This window comes from Engystomops pustulosus, chromosome 9 (assembly GCF_040894005.1).
Source record: "Engystomops pustulosus chromosome 9, aEngPut4.maternal, whole genome shotgun sequence".
NCBI classification, from domain to species: Eukaryota; Metazoa; Chordata; class Amphibia; order Anura; family Leptodactylidae; genus Engystomops; species Engystomops pustulosus.
The window spans coordinates 7029787-7046613 of record NC_092419.1 but is presented as its reverse complement, the minus strand read 5'-3'; the positions used below and the strand labels follow the sequence as shown (position 1 = coordinate 7046613).

At 45.3% G+C, this 16827-nt stretch overlaps 3 protein-coding genes across 5 annotated transcripts in view; 1 reads left to right on the top strand and 2 right to left on the bottom strand.

The window, feature by feature from the left end:
* The window catches only part of LOC140076519 (actin maturation protease-like), a 96397-nt gene that overhangs the window by 60649 nt on the left and 18921 nt on the right, over window positions 1-16827 (top strand). The window lies entirely within an intron of this gene.
* Window positions 6214-8463, bottom strand: LOC140076829 (melanoma-derived growth regulatory protein-like). The gene is made up of 4 exons (XM_072123570.1): window positions 8296-8463; window positions 6931-7064; window positions 6750-6860; window positions 6214-6366 (listed from the first exon to the last, which is right to left on the bottom strand). Exons 1-4 carry the CDS (start codon window positions 8408-8410, stop codon window positions 6343-6345), a joined length of 384 nt encoding a protein of 127 aa, XP_071979671.1. The 5' UTR covers window positions 8411-8463; the 3' UTR covers window positions 6214-6342.
* On the bottom strand, window positions 12183-16806 carry LOC140076520 (U1 small nuclear ribonucleoprotein A). Of its 2 annotated transcripts, none has more exons than XM_072123078.1 (7): window positions 16655-16806; window positions 15421-15504; window positions 14293-14465; window positions 13956-14129; window positions 13692-13871; window positions 12795-12883; window positions 12183-12587 (listed from the first exon to the last, which is right to left on the bottom strand). In XM_072123078.1, exons 2-7 carry the CDS (start codon window positions 15491-15493, stop codon window positions 12428-12430), a joined length of 849 nt encoding a protein of 282 aa, XP_071979179.1. In that variant the 5' UTR covers window positions 15494-15504; window positions 16655-16806; the 3' UTR covers window positions 12183-12427. The 2 variants fall into 2 exon arrangements, with proteins under 2 accessions (XP_071979179.1, XP_071979180.1); XM_072123079.1 differs by lacking the exon at window positions 16655-16806 and adding an exon at window positions 16334-16525.

The window sequence follows — 16827 nt, the reverse complement described above, 5'->3', positions numbered from 1 at the left end:
ATACTGTAATATATACCATCCGCCTGATACATATGTTCTGTAATATATACCATCCGCCTGATACATATATACTGTAATATATACCATCCGCCTGATACATATGTTCTGTAATATATACCATCCGCCTGATACATATATACTGTAATATATACCATCCGCCTGATACATATATACTGTAATATATACCATCCGCCTGATACATATATACTGTAATATATACCATCCGCCTGACACATATATACTGTAATATATACCATCCGCCTGATACGTATATACTGTAATATATACCATCCGCCTGATACGTATATACTGTAATATATACCATCCGCCTGATACATATATACTGTAATATATACCATCCGCCTGATACATATGTTCTGTAATATATACCATCCGCCTGATACATATATACTGTAATATATACCATCCGCCTGATACATATATACTGTAATATATACAATCTGCCTGATACATATATACTGTAATATATACCATCCGCCTGATACATATATACTGCAATATATACCATCCGCCTGATACATATATACTGTAATATATACCATCCGCCTGATACATATATACTGTAATATATACCATCCGCCTGATACATATATACTGTAATATATACCATCCGCCTGATACATATATACTGTAATATATACCATCCGCCTGATACATATATACTGCAATATATACCATCCGCCTGATACGTATATACTGTAATATATACCATCCGCCTGATACATATATACTGTAATATATACCATCCGCCTGATACATATATACTGTAATATATACCATCCGCCTGATACATATATACTGTAATATATACCATCCGCCTGATACATATATACTGTAATATATACCATCCGCCTGATACATATGTTCTGTAATATAGAATCATATAACATTCAATCATAATATATAGGGGGAGATTATCAGAGGTAAAACTGTTCTAGTTGCCCATGGAAACCAATCAGAGTTCAGCTTTCATTTTATAAACAGCTGTGGGGAAATGAAAGCTGAGCTCTGATTGGTTGCCATGGGCAACTCGAACAGCTCTGCTCTAAGAGGCCTATGATAAATCTCCCCCATAGGTTCTGGATCTGGATTGTAAGGTTAATACAAAATCTGAAGCATTATTAGGGTACAATAATGACACATAATAGTCTATTAGTGCTGTATTATGTTCTCTTATATGTTCTCTCAGGGTCCTCCGGTTTCCTCCCACACTCCAAAACATACTGTTAGATTGTGAGCCCCATGGGGACAGGGACTGATTTGTCATGCTTTGTGCAGCGCTGCGTAATCTGTGTAAATAAAGAATTATTATTATTATTATTACAACCTAGTGGCTATATGTCCCCTATAGGCTACACCTATATGGGGTTATAAGTAATATCCATGTCCCACTGAGCTATGGCCGGTCTTATATCCATGTCACACATCTGCAACATTTGACTGCCGATCCTGAGGGACTACTACTACTACTACTACCCCCAGCATTGCTCTCTTTAGAACCTGGAGAGGAACAGGTTACTTGCAGAAGATTTACACTTGTAATATATGTATCTACTGCCTCCTAGTGGTAAAGTGACGTGTTACACCCCTATGGATCATTACTAACGAGCCTGTTTTTGTAGTTCTGCTCTAGGATTACATGTTAATTGGATTGTCCAGCCATTTTTGTGATTACACTAGTTACCGCACACCACAAGGTCCCACCTTGAAGGAAATCTCACCAGACTTTACCCCCCAATAAATTCAGCAACAAAAATAAAAGCAGCAACTTTTTTACCTTTTTACCTGCGAAACTCATATTTGAATGAGCAGAGATGCGTCACTTTTAGAGGCTGGAAGTGGAGCATCTCATCTTTTAGATTGAATCAGGCCTGTAATTCTGTGATCTACAGAACCGGAAATACAGGGAGTTAAAAAAAAAAAAAAGTGAGATATTTATCCGCCAATCATATTTCCAACTATGTCTTTACCCCCCTCTGTTCCCGTTTCTGTAGCTCACAGAACCCTAAGTCTAATTCAGTCAGAAAGATGAAATTCTTATCTTCATTGACACCAGGAACTATATGAACTATACAACTGAAGATAAGAGACTCTCTCCTGCATCCTCGAAACTTGACTCATCTCTGCTCGTTGTCACATGACTTGGCAGGAGATTCTTTTTTTATAAGCAAACGGGTGAGATTTCACATAAAAGAGGTAATTCTAGAAAGGACGTTTCATACCTTACAGGAAGTAAAATCTGGTGACAGGTTCCCTTTAATACAAACCCTAGTGCCTCTTAAAGAGGTTCTCCTGAAATATGGCTGCTTTCTTCCAAAAACAGCGCCACACCTGACCATGGGTAATGTGTGGTATTGCAACTCGGCTCCATTCATTCCTATACAGCTGAGATGCAATACCAGCACTGTCCATGGTCTTGAATGGAAGCAGCCATATTTTTCAACCTCAGGAGAGCCCCTTTAAGGAAGCAGCGTTCAGACACGGTCACTACCTCTGTCATTAAACCCTGCACATCTCTAGAATATGATGAGGCCGACCCCAAGTTTGCTTCTCGTTTCATCGACTTGAAAGGAATTTTCTATCACCTTTGTCAATCAAGTTCTCCTCAACTTCTAAAAAGTTTTTTTGGGGAAAAAAATAACTTGGGGTGTTTGGAGTCCACCCCTTAAAGGGGGGGGGGGGGTACTGTCCCCATTCTACAGTGATAACTCCAGCATTCTTACTCCCTCTGGTGGCCAGAATGCAGATTACTTGCTGTATCTCCCTCTAGTGGCTGGTTTTAAGCATTAAATACAATAATTGTCATATGTTCTATAGGATGGTCTATTACACCCCAAAAATACTAGTCCCCTCAGTTAGAGTCTGAAAAGTCCTTTCTAGAATTCCCTCTTTTATGTGTAATCTTGCAGGTTCTTTACCCATAGAGAATCCTCTCCAAAGTAATTTGCAGATGAGCAGAGAAGGGTCATTTTTTGCCTGAGATGAGTCATTTTTAGCGACTTGATTAGAAGGACATTGCTTCAGATGCTCATATCTTGGGTTGTGTAGTACCTTGAACTATGCTGGTGGCATCTTAAAGACAATAATATCATCTTTTGAATTTCAACAGTCTTGTTGGTTCTATGAGCTACGTCAGAGGAGATTTATCACAGGTGTCGGAGGGAAAACTGTTCTAGTTGAACATAGAAACCAAACAGAGATCAATTTTAATTATATTAATAGTTGTGGGAAAATAAAAAGCTGAGCTCTGATTGGTTGCCTTGGGCAACTAGAACATTTCTGTTCTCCGACACTTCTAATAAATTGCCTGGTTGTAGTACTTTATGTTATTATCTTGGTTCCGGTACTTTATCTATGTAACAAGCTTGGCTCTGTAACTGGAGTGTCTCTATACAGTAAGCTCAGTTATGGTTCTGTATCTATGTAGTAAGCTTTGTTCTGGTACTGTATCTATGCGGTAAGCTTGGTTCTTGTATTGTGTCTATATAGTAAGCTTAGTTCTGTTGTATATTTAGTTAGCTTGGTTGTAGTACTTTATGTTATTATCTTGGTTCCGGTACTTTATCTATGTAACAAGCTTGGCTCTGTAACTGTAGTGTCTCTATATAGTAAGCTCAGTTATGGTTCTGTATCTATGTAGTAAGCTTTGTTCTGGTACTGTATCTATGCGGTAAGCTTGGTTCTTGTATTGTGTCTATATAGTAAGCTTAGTTCTGTTGTATATTTAGTTAGCTTGGTTGTAGTACTTTATGTTATTATCTTGGTTCCGGTACTTTATCTATGTAACAAGCTTGGCTCTGTAACTGTAGTGTCTCTATATAGTAAGCTCAGTTATGGTTCTGTATCTATGTAGTAAGCTTTGTTCTGGTACTGTATCTATGCGGTAAGCTTGGTTCTTGTATTGTGTCTATATAGTAAGCTTAGTTCTGTTGTATATTTAGTTAGCTTGGTTGTAGTACTTTATGTTATTATCTTGGTTCCGGTACTTTATCTATGTAACAAGCTTGGCTCTGTAACTGTAGTGTCTCTATATAGTAAGCTCAGTTATGGTTCTGTATCTATGTAGTAAGCTTTGTTCTGGTACTGTATCTATGCGGTAAGCTTGGTTCTTGTATTGTGTCTATATAGTAAGCTTAGTTCTGTTGTATATTTAGTTAGCTTGGTTGTAGTACTTTATGTTATTATCTTGGTTCCGGTACTTTATCTATGTAACAAGCTTGGCTCTGTAACTGTAGTGTCTCTATATAGTGAGCTCTGTATCTATGTAGAAAGCTTTCTTCTGTTGTGTGTGTATATAGTAAGCTTTGTTCTGGAGCTGTATTTATGTGATAAACTTGGTTCTGTATCAATGCACTAAGCTTGGTTCTGGTACTGCACCTATGTAATAATGGCATCCCATCCTCCTCACTGCCAGGTTGGGTTGTTTGCAGTTGCGCCCCCTAGTGATCAGCAATAGATGACACATTCTAGATATCAGTGAGATCTGTCAGGTGATGATGTGGTGATTATGGGACAGGTCAGGTGATCAAGCCTCATAGAGAAACTAGATTGTAAGCTCCATGGGCGACAGGACTATGAGTGCGGGAATAGCAATGGTGACCTAAGAACCTATAGAGGTTATTATATGGATGATGCGGAATACTCATCACAACAGACGTTGATATCCGTTTCCTATGGCCGATCACTAGAGCCTTTGATTTTTCGGCGGGATCCCTTTAACAAACATGATGACTTCACCTGCTCCGTGTATGTGAGACCACATCACAGTCCAGGGTCACCGGCCAGTAACGCCACGAGGGGCCTGATCTCACAATAGGATACAACAAATGTTACATGAGACCCTTGTAATGACATTGTAACGAGCGGGCACTTAGCACCTCGGTGTAAATGAGGGGGCAATTTCCTTTACCCAGTCCTGACCTCATTTACATGGGATAACGGGATCACACGGTGATCAGGATCCCTTTATGGACACATCCTAAATATCTGCATAGTCCTATATACCACTGAGCTATCACAAAAAGTCAATACAAATGTTTCCCAGATTAGACATTTTTTGACACGTTAAACAGCGCCCCCCTTGTCCGTGGGTTGTTGGAGGTATTGCAATTCATCTAATATTAAGTGAGAGAAGAGTCACTGTTTTCAGCCCGTACCTACCTAACTTACCGAAACATCTGGCTTGGCCGTAATGATTCATGCCCATTTATATAAGCTGATATTAGGCCCATAACCAGGGCTGAACAATGGTATAACCAGTGTCGGAAGGGCCCACCGAAGGATCAGAGGATCCCCCAATGGGGCCCAGGCTATAACCCTAATGAAAACCCACTTCAAAGGCTGTTAGGTTCTACTTCCTAGAGGTTAAAGGGTATTCCGGGAATATGAACGCCGCATACAAAACCCCATAATGCTATAAATAAATGAATACAACAAAAAGTCAATGTCATTAATCACAAAATGGAGCTTAAAGGGGTTTTCCAGGAATCAGCATAATTCATATTCAAATGGGACATTAAAATATAAGCTAATATGTAATTAGTTGTTACTTAAAATTTTGCTCCCCTTAGCAGAAAAATGATGTGGACATACAATGTAATGAAGAATTAAAATGCTACCGGCCCTTTAATCAGTCCTGTGACTTTGTCCCTGTGGAGGAGACACAGGACAGAAGATGGCCGCTGGTCACATGTCCACATCACATGTCCTGCATCTGCCTGGGCAGGTCATGTGATCACCACTATGGCTGTAGTCAGTTGCTTGGTAAATGAGGGATCATGGGAGTTGTAGTTGTAGGCAATATTGGAGATAACTCCGCCTACTTTAAAAAGCTCCTAAAATGTTGTGAATTGAGTTTTGTTGTATTCATTTATTTATAACATTACGGGTTTTTGTATCAGACGTTCATATTCCCGGAACACCCCTTTAAATAGTTTATATTTTTAATGACATATTTGAATTTAAGTTAAGCTTATTTTTGGAATAGCCCTTTAATAGAAAGTGGCCCAAGTCACCCCAGACTGAAACTGAGTATAACCCTTGATGGACCGTAATGCTGTCCTATCTAAATCTACGATTAATATGTAAATAATATAATAAAATTAAAATATATGTAAATTAATATGTAAACTAGGTCAAAATATACCGGAAGCTCCTTTAGGACATGGATCTGAACACATTGAATGACACGACCCTGGTATATGCATTTATTGTACGTAGCATCACAGATCAGCCATAGGGATTGGGGAGTAGGTCTCGCTTTATGGCTCTGCTGCAATTGTGCTGATGATATGTATGGACATCACTTGAGGTTGGGGGAGGTCAGTGACACATGAAATCCCATTGCTGAAATAGAAAAGACAAAACAAAGTGTAAGCTGCGGCCAACTGAGGTCATCTGGGTCCAGCAGAGGAGGTGCTGATGCTGGTTTTGGACCCACCCTAATCCCAAAAACCTAATCTTATATACAGGTCATATACTCCAAAGATTTCCTTCTCATGGCTAGAGATGACCGGGTCTGTCAGTGCCCCCTCCGCCCACCACCCCAGAATTAAGGGCCCCTGCACCCCTGAAAATAATGGGGGTCATCATAGAAGTTTATAATATAGGCTCCCGACAATGAACCTTGTGGGACATCAGACCACGAGAGATGGAAATTTGTAAGACCCCTTTAAATGTGACCCCACCCTCTGCACCCCCTTACATTATAAGTCGCTGTAATTACTCACATCCGTCCTGAGCTCCACTTTCCCGGGCATTAGGTAGTGTTCCTCCTGGACAATGGAGCTGGGGAAGTAGCCCAACCTGGCCGTGTACTCCCCGTATTCATCTCCTTGTACCTATAAACAGACGGCAGGAGGTCATACGAGACTCCATTGCTGAGCGTTACACATCGGCGCGCCTACTTACACTTCCCAGCCAGAACAGCCGCCCCCGCCCCTTTAACTTGGAGTAGATGTACAGAGTCTGTCCGCGTCTGATGGGGATGAAGCGACAGTCAGGGGGGGTGTAATCGGACAGCGCCACGGCCATAGAAATGGGATCTGCCAAGAGGAAGGGGAATAAAACCTCATAATACTGAGTAGTGTCACATCTAAGCACATACGTGTTTCATACGTGTTTCCAGGCCCTTCATACTGCAGTAACAATGTGACAGATGCTTGTTCACCTCTAACCACACTCTAGGGTGCACAGAATGCTATATGTGTTCATTGCCCCTCATTGGAGCAGTATTCATGTATTCTGTATACAGACAGCTCCCCCTAGTGGTGGCCACTTGCAGCATTTTAGTTACATTTGGCTGCTGTGCTTCCTGGTGCCTCTGTTTTCGTCAGAGATCACATATAACATCCCTGGACGACACATAATTCATGGAAAACCTCCTTTTAAAGAAAATATACGTAACTTTCTATGTTATTCCCCTGCCTGGAATCAACAGGGTAGTGCATTCTAGAGAACTGGTGCAGCTGGAGATGGAGTCTGAACTGATACAATGTAGAAACCAAAGGAAGGATGATTTTTATTAAAAAAAATATTTAAAAAATTATAATAATCCAGTCCATTGACTTTGTTTTGCAATTTGTTTGTGAACCAGGCTGCTCAGGATGAACGCGGTCACAGATGAGCACGGTCGCTTGTCACAGCAGAGTGTGAAATATTTGACATTGTCCTGAGCACAAACTGAGAGCCGTGAGATCTCTGGGAGTCGGAGGACTATCCGCTCTTGTTTGTTCTTATATATTAGTTTCCGGAGGGGAATGGGTGTTCTCCAAGTGGAGATCTACAAGGTTTACTGTAGATAATAATAATAATTCTTTATGTATATAGCGCACACAGATTACGCAGCGCTGCACAAAGCTTTCCATATCAGTCCCTGTCCCCCATGGGGCTCACAAGCTAAACAGCCTACCAGTATGTTTTTGGAGCGTGGGAGGAAACCGGAGGACCCGGAGGAAACCCACGCAAACACAGAGAGAACATGCAAACTCTTTGCAAATGTTGTCCTGGGTGGGATTAGAACGCAGGACTCCAGCGCTGCAAGGCAGAAGTGCTACCCACTGAGCCACCGTGCTGCCCCTGCCACGAGCTTGATATTGGGTTTTCCAGTAGCATCGGTGTCGTAGTAGATTAGACTAAAAGATGAGCGAAACGCGTTGGCGATTACTGCAAACTAAATCTAAGGAGGAGCAAGACTTGGCCGCCATGAAATGTTCACTTTTTGGCGATGTCATAAACACATAGTATTATAACCCCCATCGGACTGGGACTACTTACGACTACATTCCTCGTCGGCGCAGAGCTTCCTGTCCGCAAGTTTGGGCATCTTCCGGTTTCCTTGGACCGACCCAAGTATCAGGCAGAAGAGAAGTCCCAGCAGTGAGCGATGCATGGCTGCGATGCTCTGCAGACTCCAGGCACTGACTGCAGCGGAGCGACGATCAGCCAGGACTCTGCTTCACGTCTCCTCCCCAACGCTTTTTTCATCTAATTGGGGAAGAGGAGGAGGAGGTCAAACAACAAACTCCTTTCTACTAACTTCTTCAAGACTTTCACTTTAATGGGTCTCCAGATGTTTACCCCCCTCAGGTCGGGGATGAAATGTCCTTTCTATAATTCCCCTTTTTATGTGAAATCTCACTCGTTTACTTATTAAAAAAAATATCTCACGTGAAAATGAGTCATATTTGCCTGAGATGAGTCAAATTTAGAGGCTGTAGAGGGAGCGTTACTTGAGATGCCCCTATTTCCAGTTCTACACCTAAAAACATGGTACTGGTGTCATATTAAAGATAGGAATCTCAACTTACATCAGGCTTGTTGGTCGGTGATTTACAGAACCAAAGATAAAGGCAGTTATAAAAAAAAATGGAGGAATTGGATCTTTATCTGCAATCTGATGTGATTTGAAAGATGAGATCGTTATCTTTAGTATGTCACCAGTACCATGTACCTAGGTCCTATAAATTAGTCTCATCTCTGGTAAAAAATGACTCTTCTCTGCTCATTTTCTCATTACTTTGTAGGAGATTTTTTTTTTATAGGTAAATGGGTGAGATTTTACATCAGAGGGGATTCTAGAAAGGGCATCTGATACCCGACCTGAGGCTGCGCAATCAAGAAGGAACGCGCAGGAGCTCGGCCCGATTGTACGCGTTTCACTGGAAGCGCATGTGATGGGTAATGAGCACCTGGGTAAACAATGGAAAACACTGGGCGCTCGTTACCCATCAACAGAAATGCAAATGTGATGGGGCGGAGCCTCTAACCGTTCTGTCTGGATTGTGATTCATAACGTGTAATCGCCGCCTGAGGGGGCTGCTAATTAAGGGTGAGGCCACAGGTCAGATTTTTGGACCGTTTTAAAACGGACTGAAAACGCAAAGTGTGGCAACACCCTTAGGGTGGTAGTAAGGTCATTTTAACCTCTTCTTGACTGGGTAACCTAAATGTATGTCCCCATTTTGTTATGGCTCATCAGCTCTGTACAGGGCAGGTGTCTGCTGTATATACTAAAACATTGCGACGGGGGTTCCAACTGACCAGCAGAAATCCCATGGGTCCGGTAGATTTTTAGAGACGTTTAAAAAGGTTTTTTTTTTTTTTTTTTGGGGGGGGGGGCAATAAAACTTTATACACAATGATTGCAGCACATTCACTGCCGCCCCCTTCCATCAGCTATTGCGCATGCGCTGGTGTATTTGCATGGCTCAGTCATTTCTCTCCCGCTGACTTTGCGCTATTTGGCAGATCGTCTCCATCGCTTTACACGGCTTATGCTGAGGCCGGAAAACACATGGAGAAGCAGAAGCGGCCGTATTCTGATGACTGAGCCTCCTCAAGAGGCTGCGGCGCTAGTGCTAGCCATGGATTCTCCTCTTTTATAGACACGGAGCGGGACACTGTTCCTGCAGAAACCGCGTGGCTGCCGTAGTACAAAACGTGAAAGGCGCTGGGACACACAAAAGATAAAGCCGGTCCTAGTCCTGCACATTTTTGCGTCCTGAGCAGACAACTCAATTGTCACTGACACGTGCGCAGAACTCGCTGCACAGGAAGCAGGACACTCGTTTGTTTTCCGCATACATTAAAGGGAACCTGTCACCAGGAGACCCATTTTTAGCACTCCCCCAGTCCCCACAGAGCATAGTATATACACTGCCATTAGCTGTGCTGTGTGACTAGGCAGTTGTCAAATGGGAGGGGCTGGAAAGGAGCAGTCCCCCCCACCCTTGGGAAACAGCTCCTCCATGTGACCTTTTCAAATATATGAAAACACCCATCACTGGGCTTAGCGACGCCCCCTGCTGCTCTACAGCCAATCCCAAGTGTGAGGAGTTATTCATATATTTAAAAAGGTCACATGGAGGAGCTGTTTCCCAAGGGTGGGGGGGGGGGACTGCTCCTTTGCAGCAACTCCCAATTGGCAGATGCTAATGAAAGGTACAATACAACATCTTTTTTTCTGTAAAACCTATTTTTTTTATACAAAAACACTTTGGCAGCGTATGTACTATGCTCTGTGGGGACTGGGGGAGTGCTAAAAATGGGTCTCCTGGTGACAGGTTCCCTTTAAAGGGCATCTACCACCAGGACGAAGGACTACATTCAAATAAGCCTGAGGAGCTCCATAGGTGTTAATGGAGCCCCTGAGGCTTATTTGCATACAGTCCTTCATCCTGGTGGTAGATGCAGACTGTTACACTGTCTCACCCTCAGCAGGAGGCGCTCACACGGTCTCTTGCTCTTCACCGACTCTCGTATGAGTGCAAATACGACTCGTGGATAGTCCACTGTGCACAGAGGTTCTTCAGTGGGTTGATCCAATCTGTGAACAATGCTGTATGTACCTAAAAACAGCACCTGTATTTCTCCTATTTTAGGTAAGACTAAAACCGTACGGCCACTGGCCACAGGGCTCCATTACCTGGACATTAGACCTTTGTACTTAAAGGGGTTCTCCAGAGGTTGAAAAATGTGGCTGCTCTCTTCCAAAACAGCGCCACCCCTGACCATGGTGCCTGCTGGTATTACAGCTCAGCTGCATGGAGCTTAGTCACATACCCTGCATGCATGGTCAGAGGAGCTATTTTTTGGATCTCTGGACACCCCCCTCTGAAGAATTATAGCAAAGCATTGCCTGGAGTATGTGTCAGGTGTCTCCCCGGACCATATTTTCCAGCCTTCACCTTTGGCTCCGCTGCTTGTGATTATTACCGGCTCTGGTCGCCTTATTTATACCAATGGATTGAAGTATAAAAACGTTTCTGTTATTAAATGTTTCCCTCGAGTCAAGCAATGAATGGAGAAGGAAAGGCAGCAGAAAACTACATCCCAAGCGCGGCCATGAATATAGTCACATGATCTCCTCCTGTATACTGGGACCTGCCGCCTCCACAACGACCTGGAGCTCCGTACACAAAGTGACCGCTGTATCTCCCCATCAATGAGCGGCTTGTGTGCAGCTGGAACACGTTGGATCTTGTGGGTCACAGCTCACATGAGGAGGGATATAGGGGCGGAAGGGCAATTTTCCTCGTTAGTACCAAAATGTAGGTTTTAATGTGACATGAAGTATTATAACTTATGAATAGTCTGAGTAAGAGGGGCAAGAGGTTCCACATCCAAATACAATCGGGATGTAATGATTTGGCTGCCTATATAGATTAGACTTACACATTCCCAGGACAGTCAGTTGTGGTGAGCGATTAGTTTTTCCTTCTTGTTGGCATCACAAATAGAGAAAGCGGCTGCTTTCTTCCCCAAGTCGTCTGTCTGTGCCGGCACCTCCGCTGCACAGAGATGAAACCAGCTTAGGTGTAATACCCCCAAAACCATGGGCAGACGTCACACTTTTTGGAAAAAAAAATCTGCCATTTTTTTCTTCAACCTCCAGACAACCCCTTTAACCTGTGGTCACCTGTATAGGGCTCTCTTAGTTAACCCCTTTGTAGCTTTTATTTAGCTGGCAGGTTTTCCAAATGAGAATTGGTGCAACTGTCCAATAGTGAGAGGTTACAGCCGGATTTACCGGAGGCATCTGTAAAAGGCTCCAATATAAAACATGTGACTGAGTAAACAGACCCCCAGGTCAGGGGCAGCCACTAGATGGTTTGCAAGTAAAGACTCAAATTATCAAAGAGAAGCACAAAAATACAGAAAACTCAGAAAAAAAAACTTTTTATTCACAAGCTCCAGGTACAATGTCTGGGAGTCAGACTCTGGGTGCAATGCTATCATCCCATTCATAAAAAAAGAAACCATGCCATACTCACCAACACAACGGATGAGAGATCAGCACTAAGTAATTGCTACAATTAAATAAAAGCGTCCAATCGTTATCAACGACTGGGAAGAACAAGTCCGTCATTTTCCTGGGGTCAGACTGAAGCTTGAGGGGAGAGAACCTTTACTTCTTCGCAAACGAGATCTTCATGGCGTTGCTCTGGGTGATCTTGAATCCTTGAAGAGACTCTCGGGCGGCTGCGGCCTGGACTTCATTGTCAAACTCCACAAAGGCGATGTCGTGACGGCCGGGGACCAGACGCACTTCTTTGAAGCCGGGGAACCTGGAGGAGAAGATTTGATTGTTAATATCTAAGTGAACCCTTTCCTGCCGGCATCAAGTAAGAAGTCATGACGCAAAGTACAGACCACCAAGGACCAGAGAAGGGGCAACACAAGCGCCTCTCCAGAGACCGTACGACTAGTACAAAGCCTCACAATGACTTGTCACAAGGTACAGGAACGCAGGGAGGGAGGAGATAGATACTCACTGGTTGAACAGCATAGACAGCATCAGCTCATTCGTTTCTTCAGGGAGGTTGGTCAGGAACAGAATGTGGTTCGGAGGATTTTCAGATATCTGAGGAACAAAATAGTGGAAGTGTTATTATAGTCTGCGATCCTAGAAAGCTCCAGAATGCAAAAAGGATCTCAGAAAGCAGGACACATAGGAAACCATAGCAGAAGAGCAGCTCTACATGCAATATATGGACACACCCCGACCTCTATAGGGCAGCTTCATTGTGCTGCAAAGGACTTCCCGGTATTTTTAGACATATATAAGCCAAATACACGCAGCCAAGTGCTCATCACGTGCAGCTGCAAAACGGCAAAATATAGGACACTTCCCGTAATGAGAAATGGTGCTCAACGACCGAATGCCATACAAGGGCCATGATCACGGCCCCCATAACGCTCACGTGCATGAGGCCTCAGTGGTGACACACTACAATCCAAAAGGCTGTGTGATAAAAGATACTATTAACCCCCCCCCCCCCAACCCCCTATCCAAAGTAATAGGGAGAACAGTCCCCTGTATTTCACTTCTCTGGGACGTTAAGGCCCCTAACACACTAGCGAGCGCAATGCATCCATCTCACGTGCTGGCTGGAACGTCTGGCACAAACGTTAACAACTGAAACTGAACCGACTGCGGACATCACATGTGAGTTGGGTGCAGGAGGCCACAGACATTCTCTAGGCTTTGGCGGGTTTTTTGAGCCTTAAAGTCCTTCCTGTATGACATGTCAGCAATATCCCAAGCCATTTAGTGGTGGGAATAAAGCTGTAACACCAGGCTGTGCGGTTAATTCCACTACTGCACAATCGGCACACTACCAGTACGGAATGAATTACAACCAATGTAACATTGTAGAAAGTTTACTCACCGGTTGCATAGGTGCCATTTGTCCTGGCATCATCTGCCCATGAGGCATGCCACCAGGAGGCATCTGTCCAGGAGCCATTCCAGGGGGTGGCATCATTCCAGGATGATGCATATAAGGCGACTGTCCAGCCATGTGCATCATACGCGGAGCCTGGCCCATGCCAGGGATGTTCTGCATTCCCTAAAAATAAAAAGAACATTTTTTGAGACTGATCCAGGAGAGATCAGCGGCTGCAGCCAGAGAGATCAGTAAGAGAAGACTCACCGGCATCTGTCCTGGTAAGCCTGGCACCATAGGAGCGCCGGGCATAATCTTCTTGGCAGCTGCAGCTTCTTGCCCCTTGACTTTCCTCTTCTCCTGTCTCTTTCGGTCTCTCTCCACAAAGGTGCCTTTCATTTTCGCTATGATGTCGGAGTCGGTCTTTGAATATTGTATTCTCTAAAAGAAAAGAGAAATCAAAGTTTTACTCGATTGTCTTGGAGAAGGAAAGAACAATCTAGAGGAGATCCTTGTCTAATCTGCACTACCAGACACGACCATGATATAGCCGTGGTGCTATTGGGTGGGTTAGAAGTGAAGCATAATAAACAGCGATACCAACCATTGGCTTATCGTAAAAAGGGAATCCTTGCATCGACCTCAGGGCATTTGTAGCGCTGCCAACTTCCTTAAAGATGACAAACGCCTGCCCTCTCATCTTCAGACTGCGAGACACCAAGATGTCAAGGATCTGCCCAAACTGGGAGAAGATGGCGTACAGAGACTTCTTCAGCTCTAGAGGAAAGATTAAGCAGTTACATCAAGTAATGAGCATCAACAAGTCTCACAATCCCCCTGCCCCATCTGACAGCACGTGCCCACCGAGCCCACCCTGGCATCAGCAGCCACGTCTCCACTGGCACGGGAGGGGAAGGAATCGCAAACTAGGAGTCCTCCAGTGGGGGTCCAGCATCTAGACCCCCAAACCAGTCACAGGAACGACGCTCTACCAGGACCAGGATGCATCTCACCACACCATTCAATACAATGGGAGTGTTAGAATCAGCAGAGCACAGCGCCGGGGTATCACCGGGACCCCCAATCACATCGGCAGGAATCCCAGTCATCCCCCATCCAGTTCTTTTTGGGAAACTCCTTTGTTTTGAAGTCATAGAAACTTTTTTTTTTAAGCTGCACAAAGGAGATATCCAAAAAAAAAAACTCGATGGGGGAACACTGGGATCCCTGCCGATGTGACTGGGGGTCCCGGTGATACCCCTGCGCTGTGCTCTGCGGTTTCTAACACTCCCATTGTTTGTTTTTCTTTGAACTTGAAGTTTTTAAAAATTGCTCAAAGTATAATAACAGCGCAGAGAAATCAGTTACAGATCCCCGGCCTATGCTTAAAGGGGTTGTCCCAGAGTCAAAAACCAGCAATGTGGCAGGTACTAACCTCCCGGCTACCCCCCGGGGTCCCGCACTGCCGTCTCTCCGTGCCTCGCGTTCACCCATCACCATATCCGAGCACTGGGACAGGCGGGGCACAGCGTGCAGAGACCACAGCACGGGACACGGGGAGGGACCAAGAAGGTAAGTACATGTATAATCTCAGACAACCCCTTTAATTCAATGCTACCTGCACACTAACAGACGCCTCCACACTGACTAATGTGCACGGCTTCGTTACAGTGTGTCAGCGCATGTATAACCAATGCACAAGGATCGGGCGGGCCTGTAGAGCTGCACTCACCGTCCTTCTTGATCTTCTCGTTGAGGTTGTTGATGTAGATTGTGTTGTTGGGTCGGATCTCCTGGCCGGCCATTGTACCAGAGGCTGAAATAGAAAGGGAAGTGTAAGGAGAGGACACAACATCCGGGCTCCTCCTGCAGAGCTGCACTCACTGTCCTGCTGTATGGAGCCTCTTGTACCTCACACCCTGGGGGCTCCTCCTGCAGAGCTGCACTCACTGTCCTGCTGTATGGAGCCTCTTGTACCTCACACCCTGGGGGGCTCCTCCTGCAGAGCTGCACTCACTGTTCTGCTGTATGGAGCCTCCTGTACCTCACACCCTGGGGGGCTCCTCCTGCAGAGCTGCACTCACTATCCTGCTGTATGGAGCCTCCTGTACCTCACACCCTGGGGGGCTCCTCCTGCAGAGCTGCACTCACTGTTCTGCTGTATGGAGCCTCCTGTACCTCACACCCTGGGGGGCTCCTCCTGCAGAGCTGCACTCACTGTTCTGCTGTATGGAGCCTCCTGTACCTCACACCTGGTGGGCTCCTCCTGCAGAGCTGCACTCACTGTCCTGCTGTATGGAGCCTCTTGTACCTCACACACTGTGGGGCTCCTCCTGCAGAGCTGCACTCACTGTCCTGCTGTATGGAGCCTCTTGTACCTCACACCCTGGGGGCTCCTCCTGCAGAGCTGCACTCACTGTCCTGCTGTATGGAGCCTCCTGTACCTCACACCCTGGGGGGCTACTCCTGCAGAGCTGCACTCACTGTCCTGCTGTATGGAGCCTCTTGTACCTCACACCCTGGGGGGCTCCTCCTGCAGAGCTGCACTCACTGTCCTGCTGTATGGAGCCTCTTGTACCTCACACCCTGGGGGGCTCCTCCTGCAGAGCTGCACTCACTGTTCTGCTATATGGAGCCTCTTGTACCTCACACACTGGGGGGCGCCGCCATGTTGTTGGATCTACGAGGAGCTGAGGCTCCGGAGCTCAGTCAGACCTCCACCCCATCCATTGCCATAGAGTCTGTAAAGAGCGGCGTCACTCTGAGGACGCGTTCACACCGTGCGTTTTAGTATGCAATCCGAAGGCCTCAACCATGATCACGAGCTGCGGCTAAATATCTGCTACCACAACATGTGATGTTGGAAGCCTCAAAACGCACCGTATGAACGCGGCCTGAAAGACCCCGGCCGGTATTACACGGTCAGCCCGGGGTAACGGCGTCGGCCTCGTCCCGCTCCCCCTTACCTGTAGCGTTCACACCGGATGAGACTGCAACACGCGCTTCTCCTCACACAAAGCGACTAGGCCGCAGCACAGGCCTCACTACTACAACCGCCGGCTAAGCCACGCCCTTCTGTAGCCACCATGCGGATTCTCATTGGCTAGAACACAACGCCCCGCCCCTAAGCGTTGCCGTG

Bases quoted from the DNA above. Each gene is read 5' to 3' on its own strand.
- LOC140076829 (XM_072123570.1), bottom strand. From the start codon at position 8,410: ATGCATCGCTCACTGCTGGGACTTCTCTTCTGCCTGATACTTGGGTCG. The intron at 7,065-8,295 runs GTAAGTAGTCCC...TCCTCTTGGCAG, and splicing joins CGCCGACGAGGAATGTAGTC to ATCCCATTTCTATGGCCGTG. The intron at 6,861-6,930 runs GTAAGTAGGCGC...GTCTGTTTATAG, and splicing joins GGCTGTTCTGGCTGGGAAGT to GTACAAGGAGATGAATACGG.
- LOC140076520 (XM_072123078.1), bottom strand. From the start codon at position 15,493: ATGGCCGGCCAGGAGATCCGACCCAACAACACAATCTACATCAACAAC. The intron at 12,884-13,691 runs GTGAGTAAACTT...TTTGTTCCTCAG, and splicing joins AAATGGCACCTATGCAACCG to ATATCTGAAAATCCTCCGAA. The intron at 12,588-12,794 runs GTGAGTATCTAT...CTTCTCCTCCAG, and splicing joins CTGTCTATGCTGTTCAACCA to GTTCCCCGGCTTCAAAGAAG.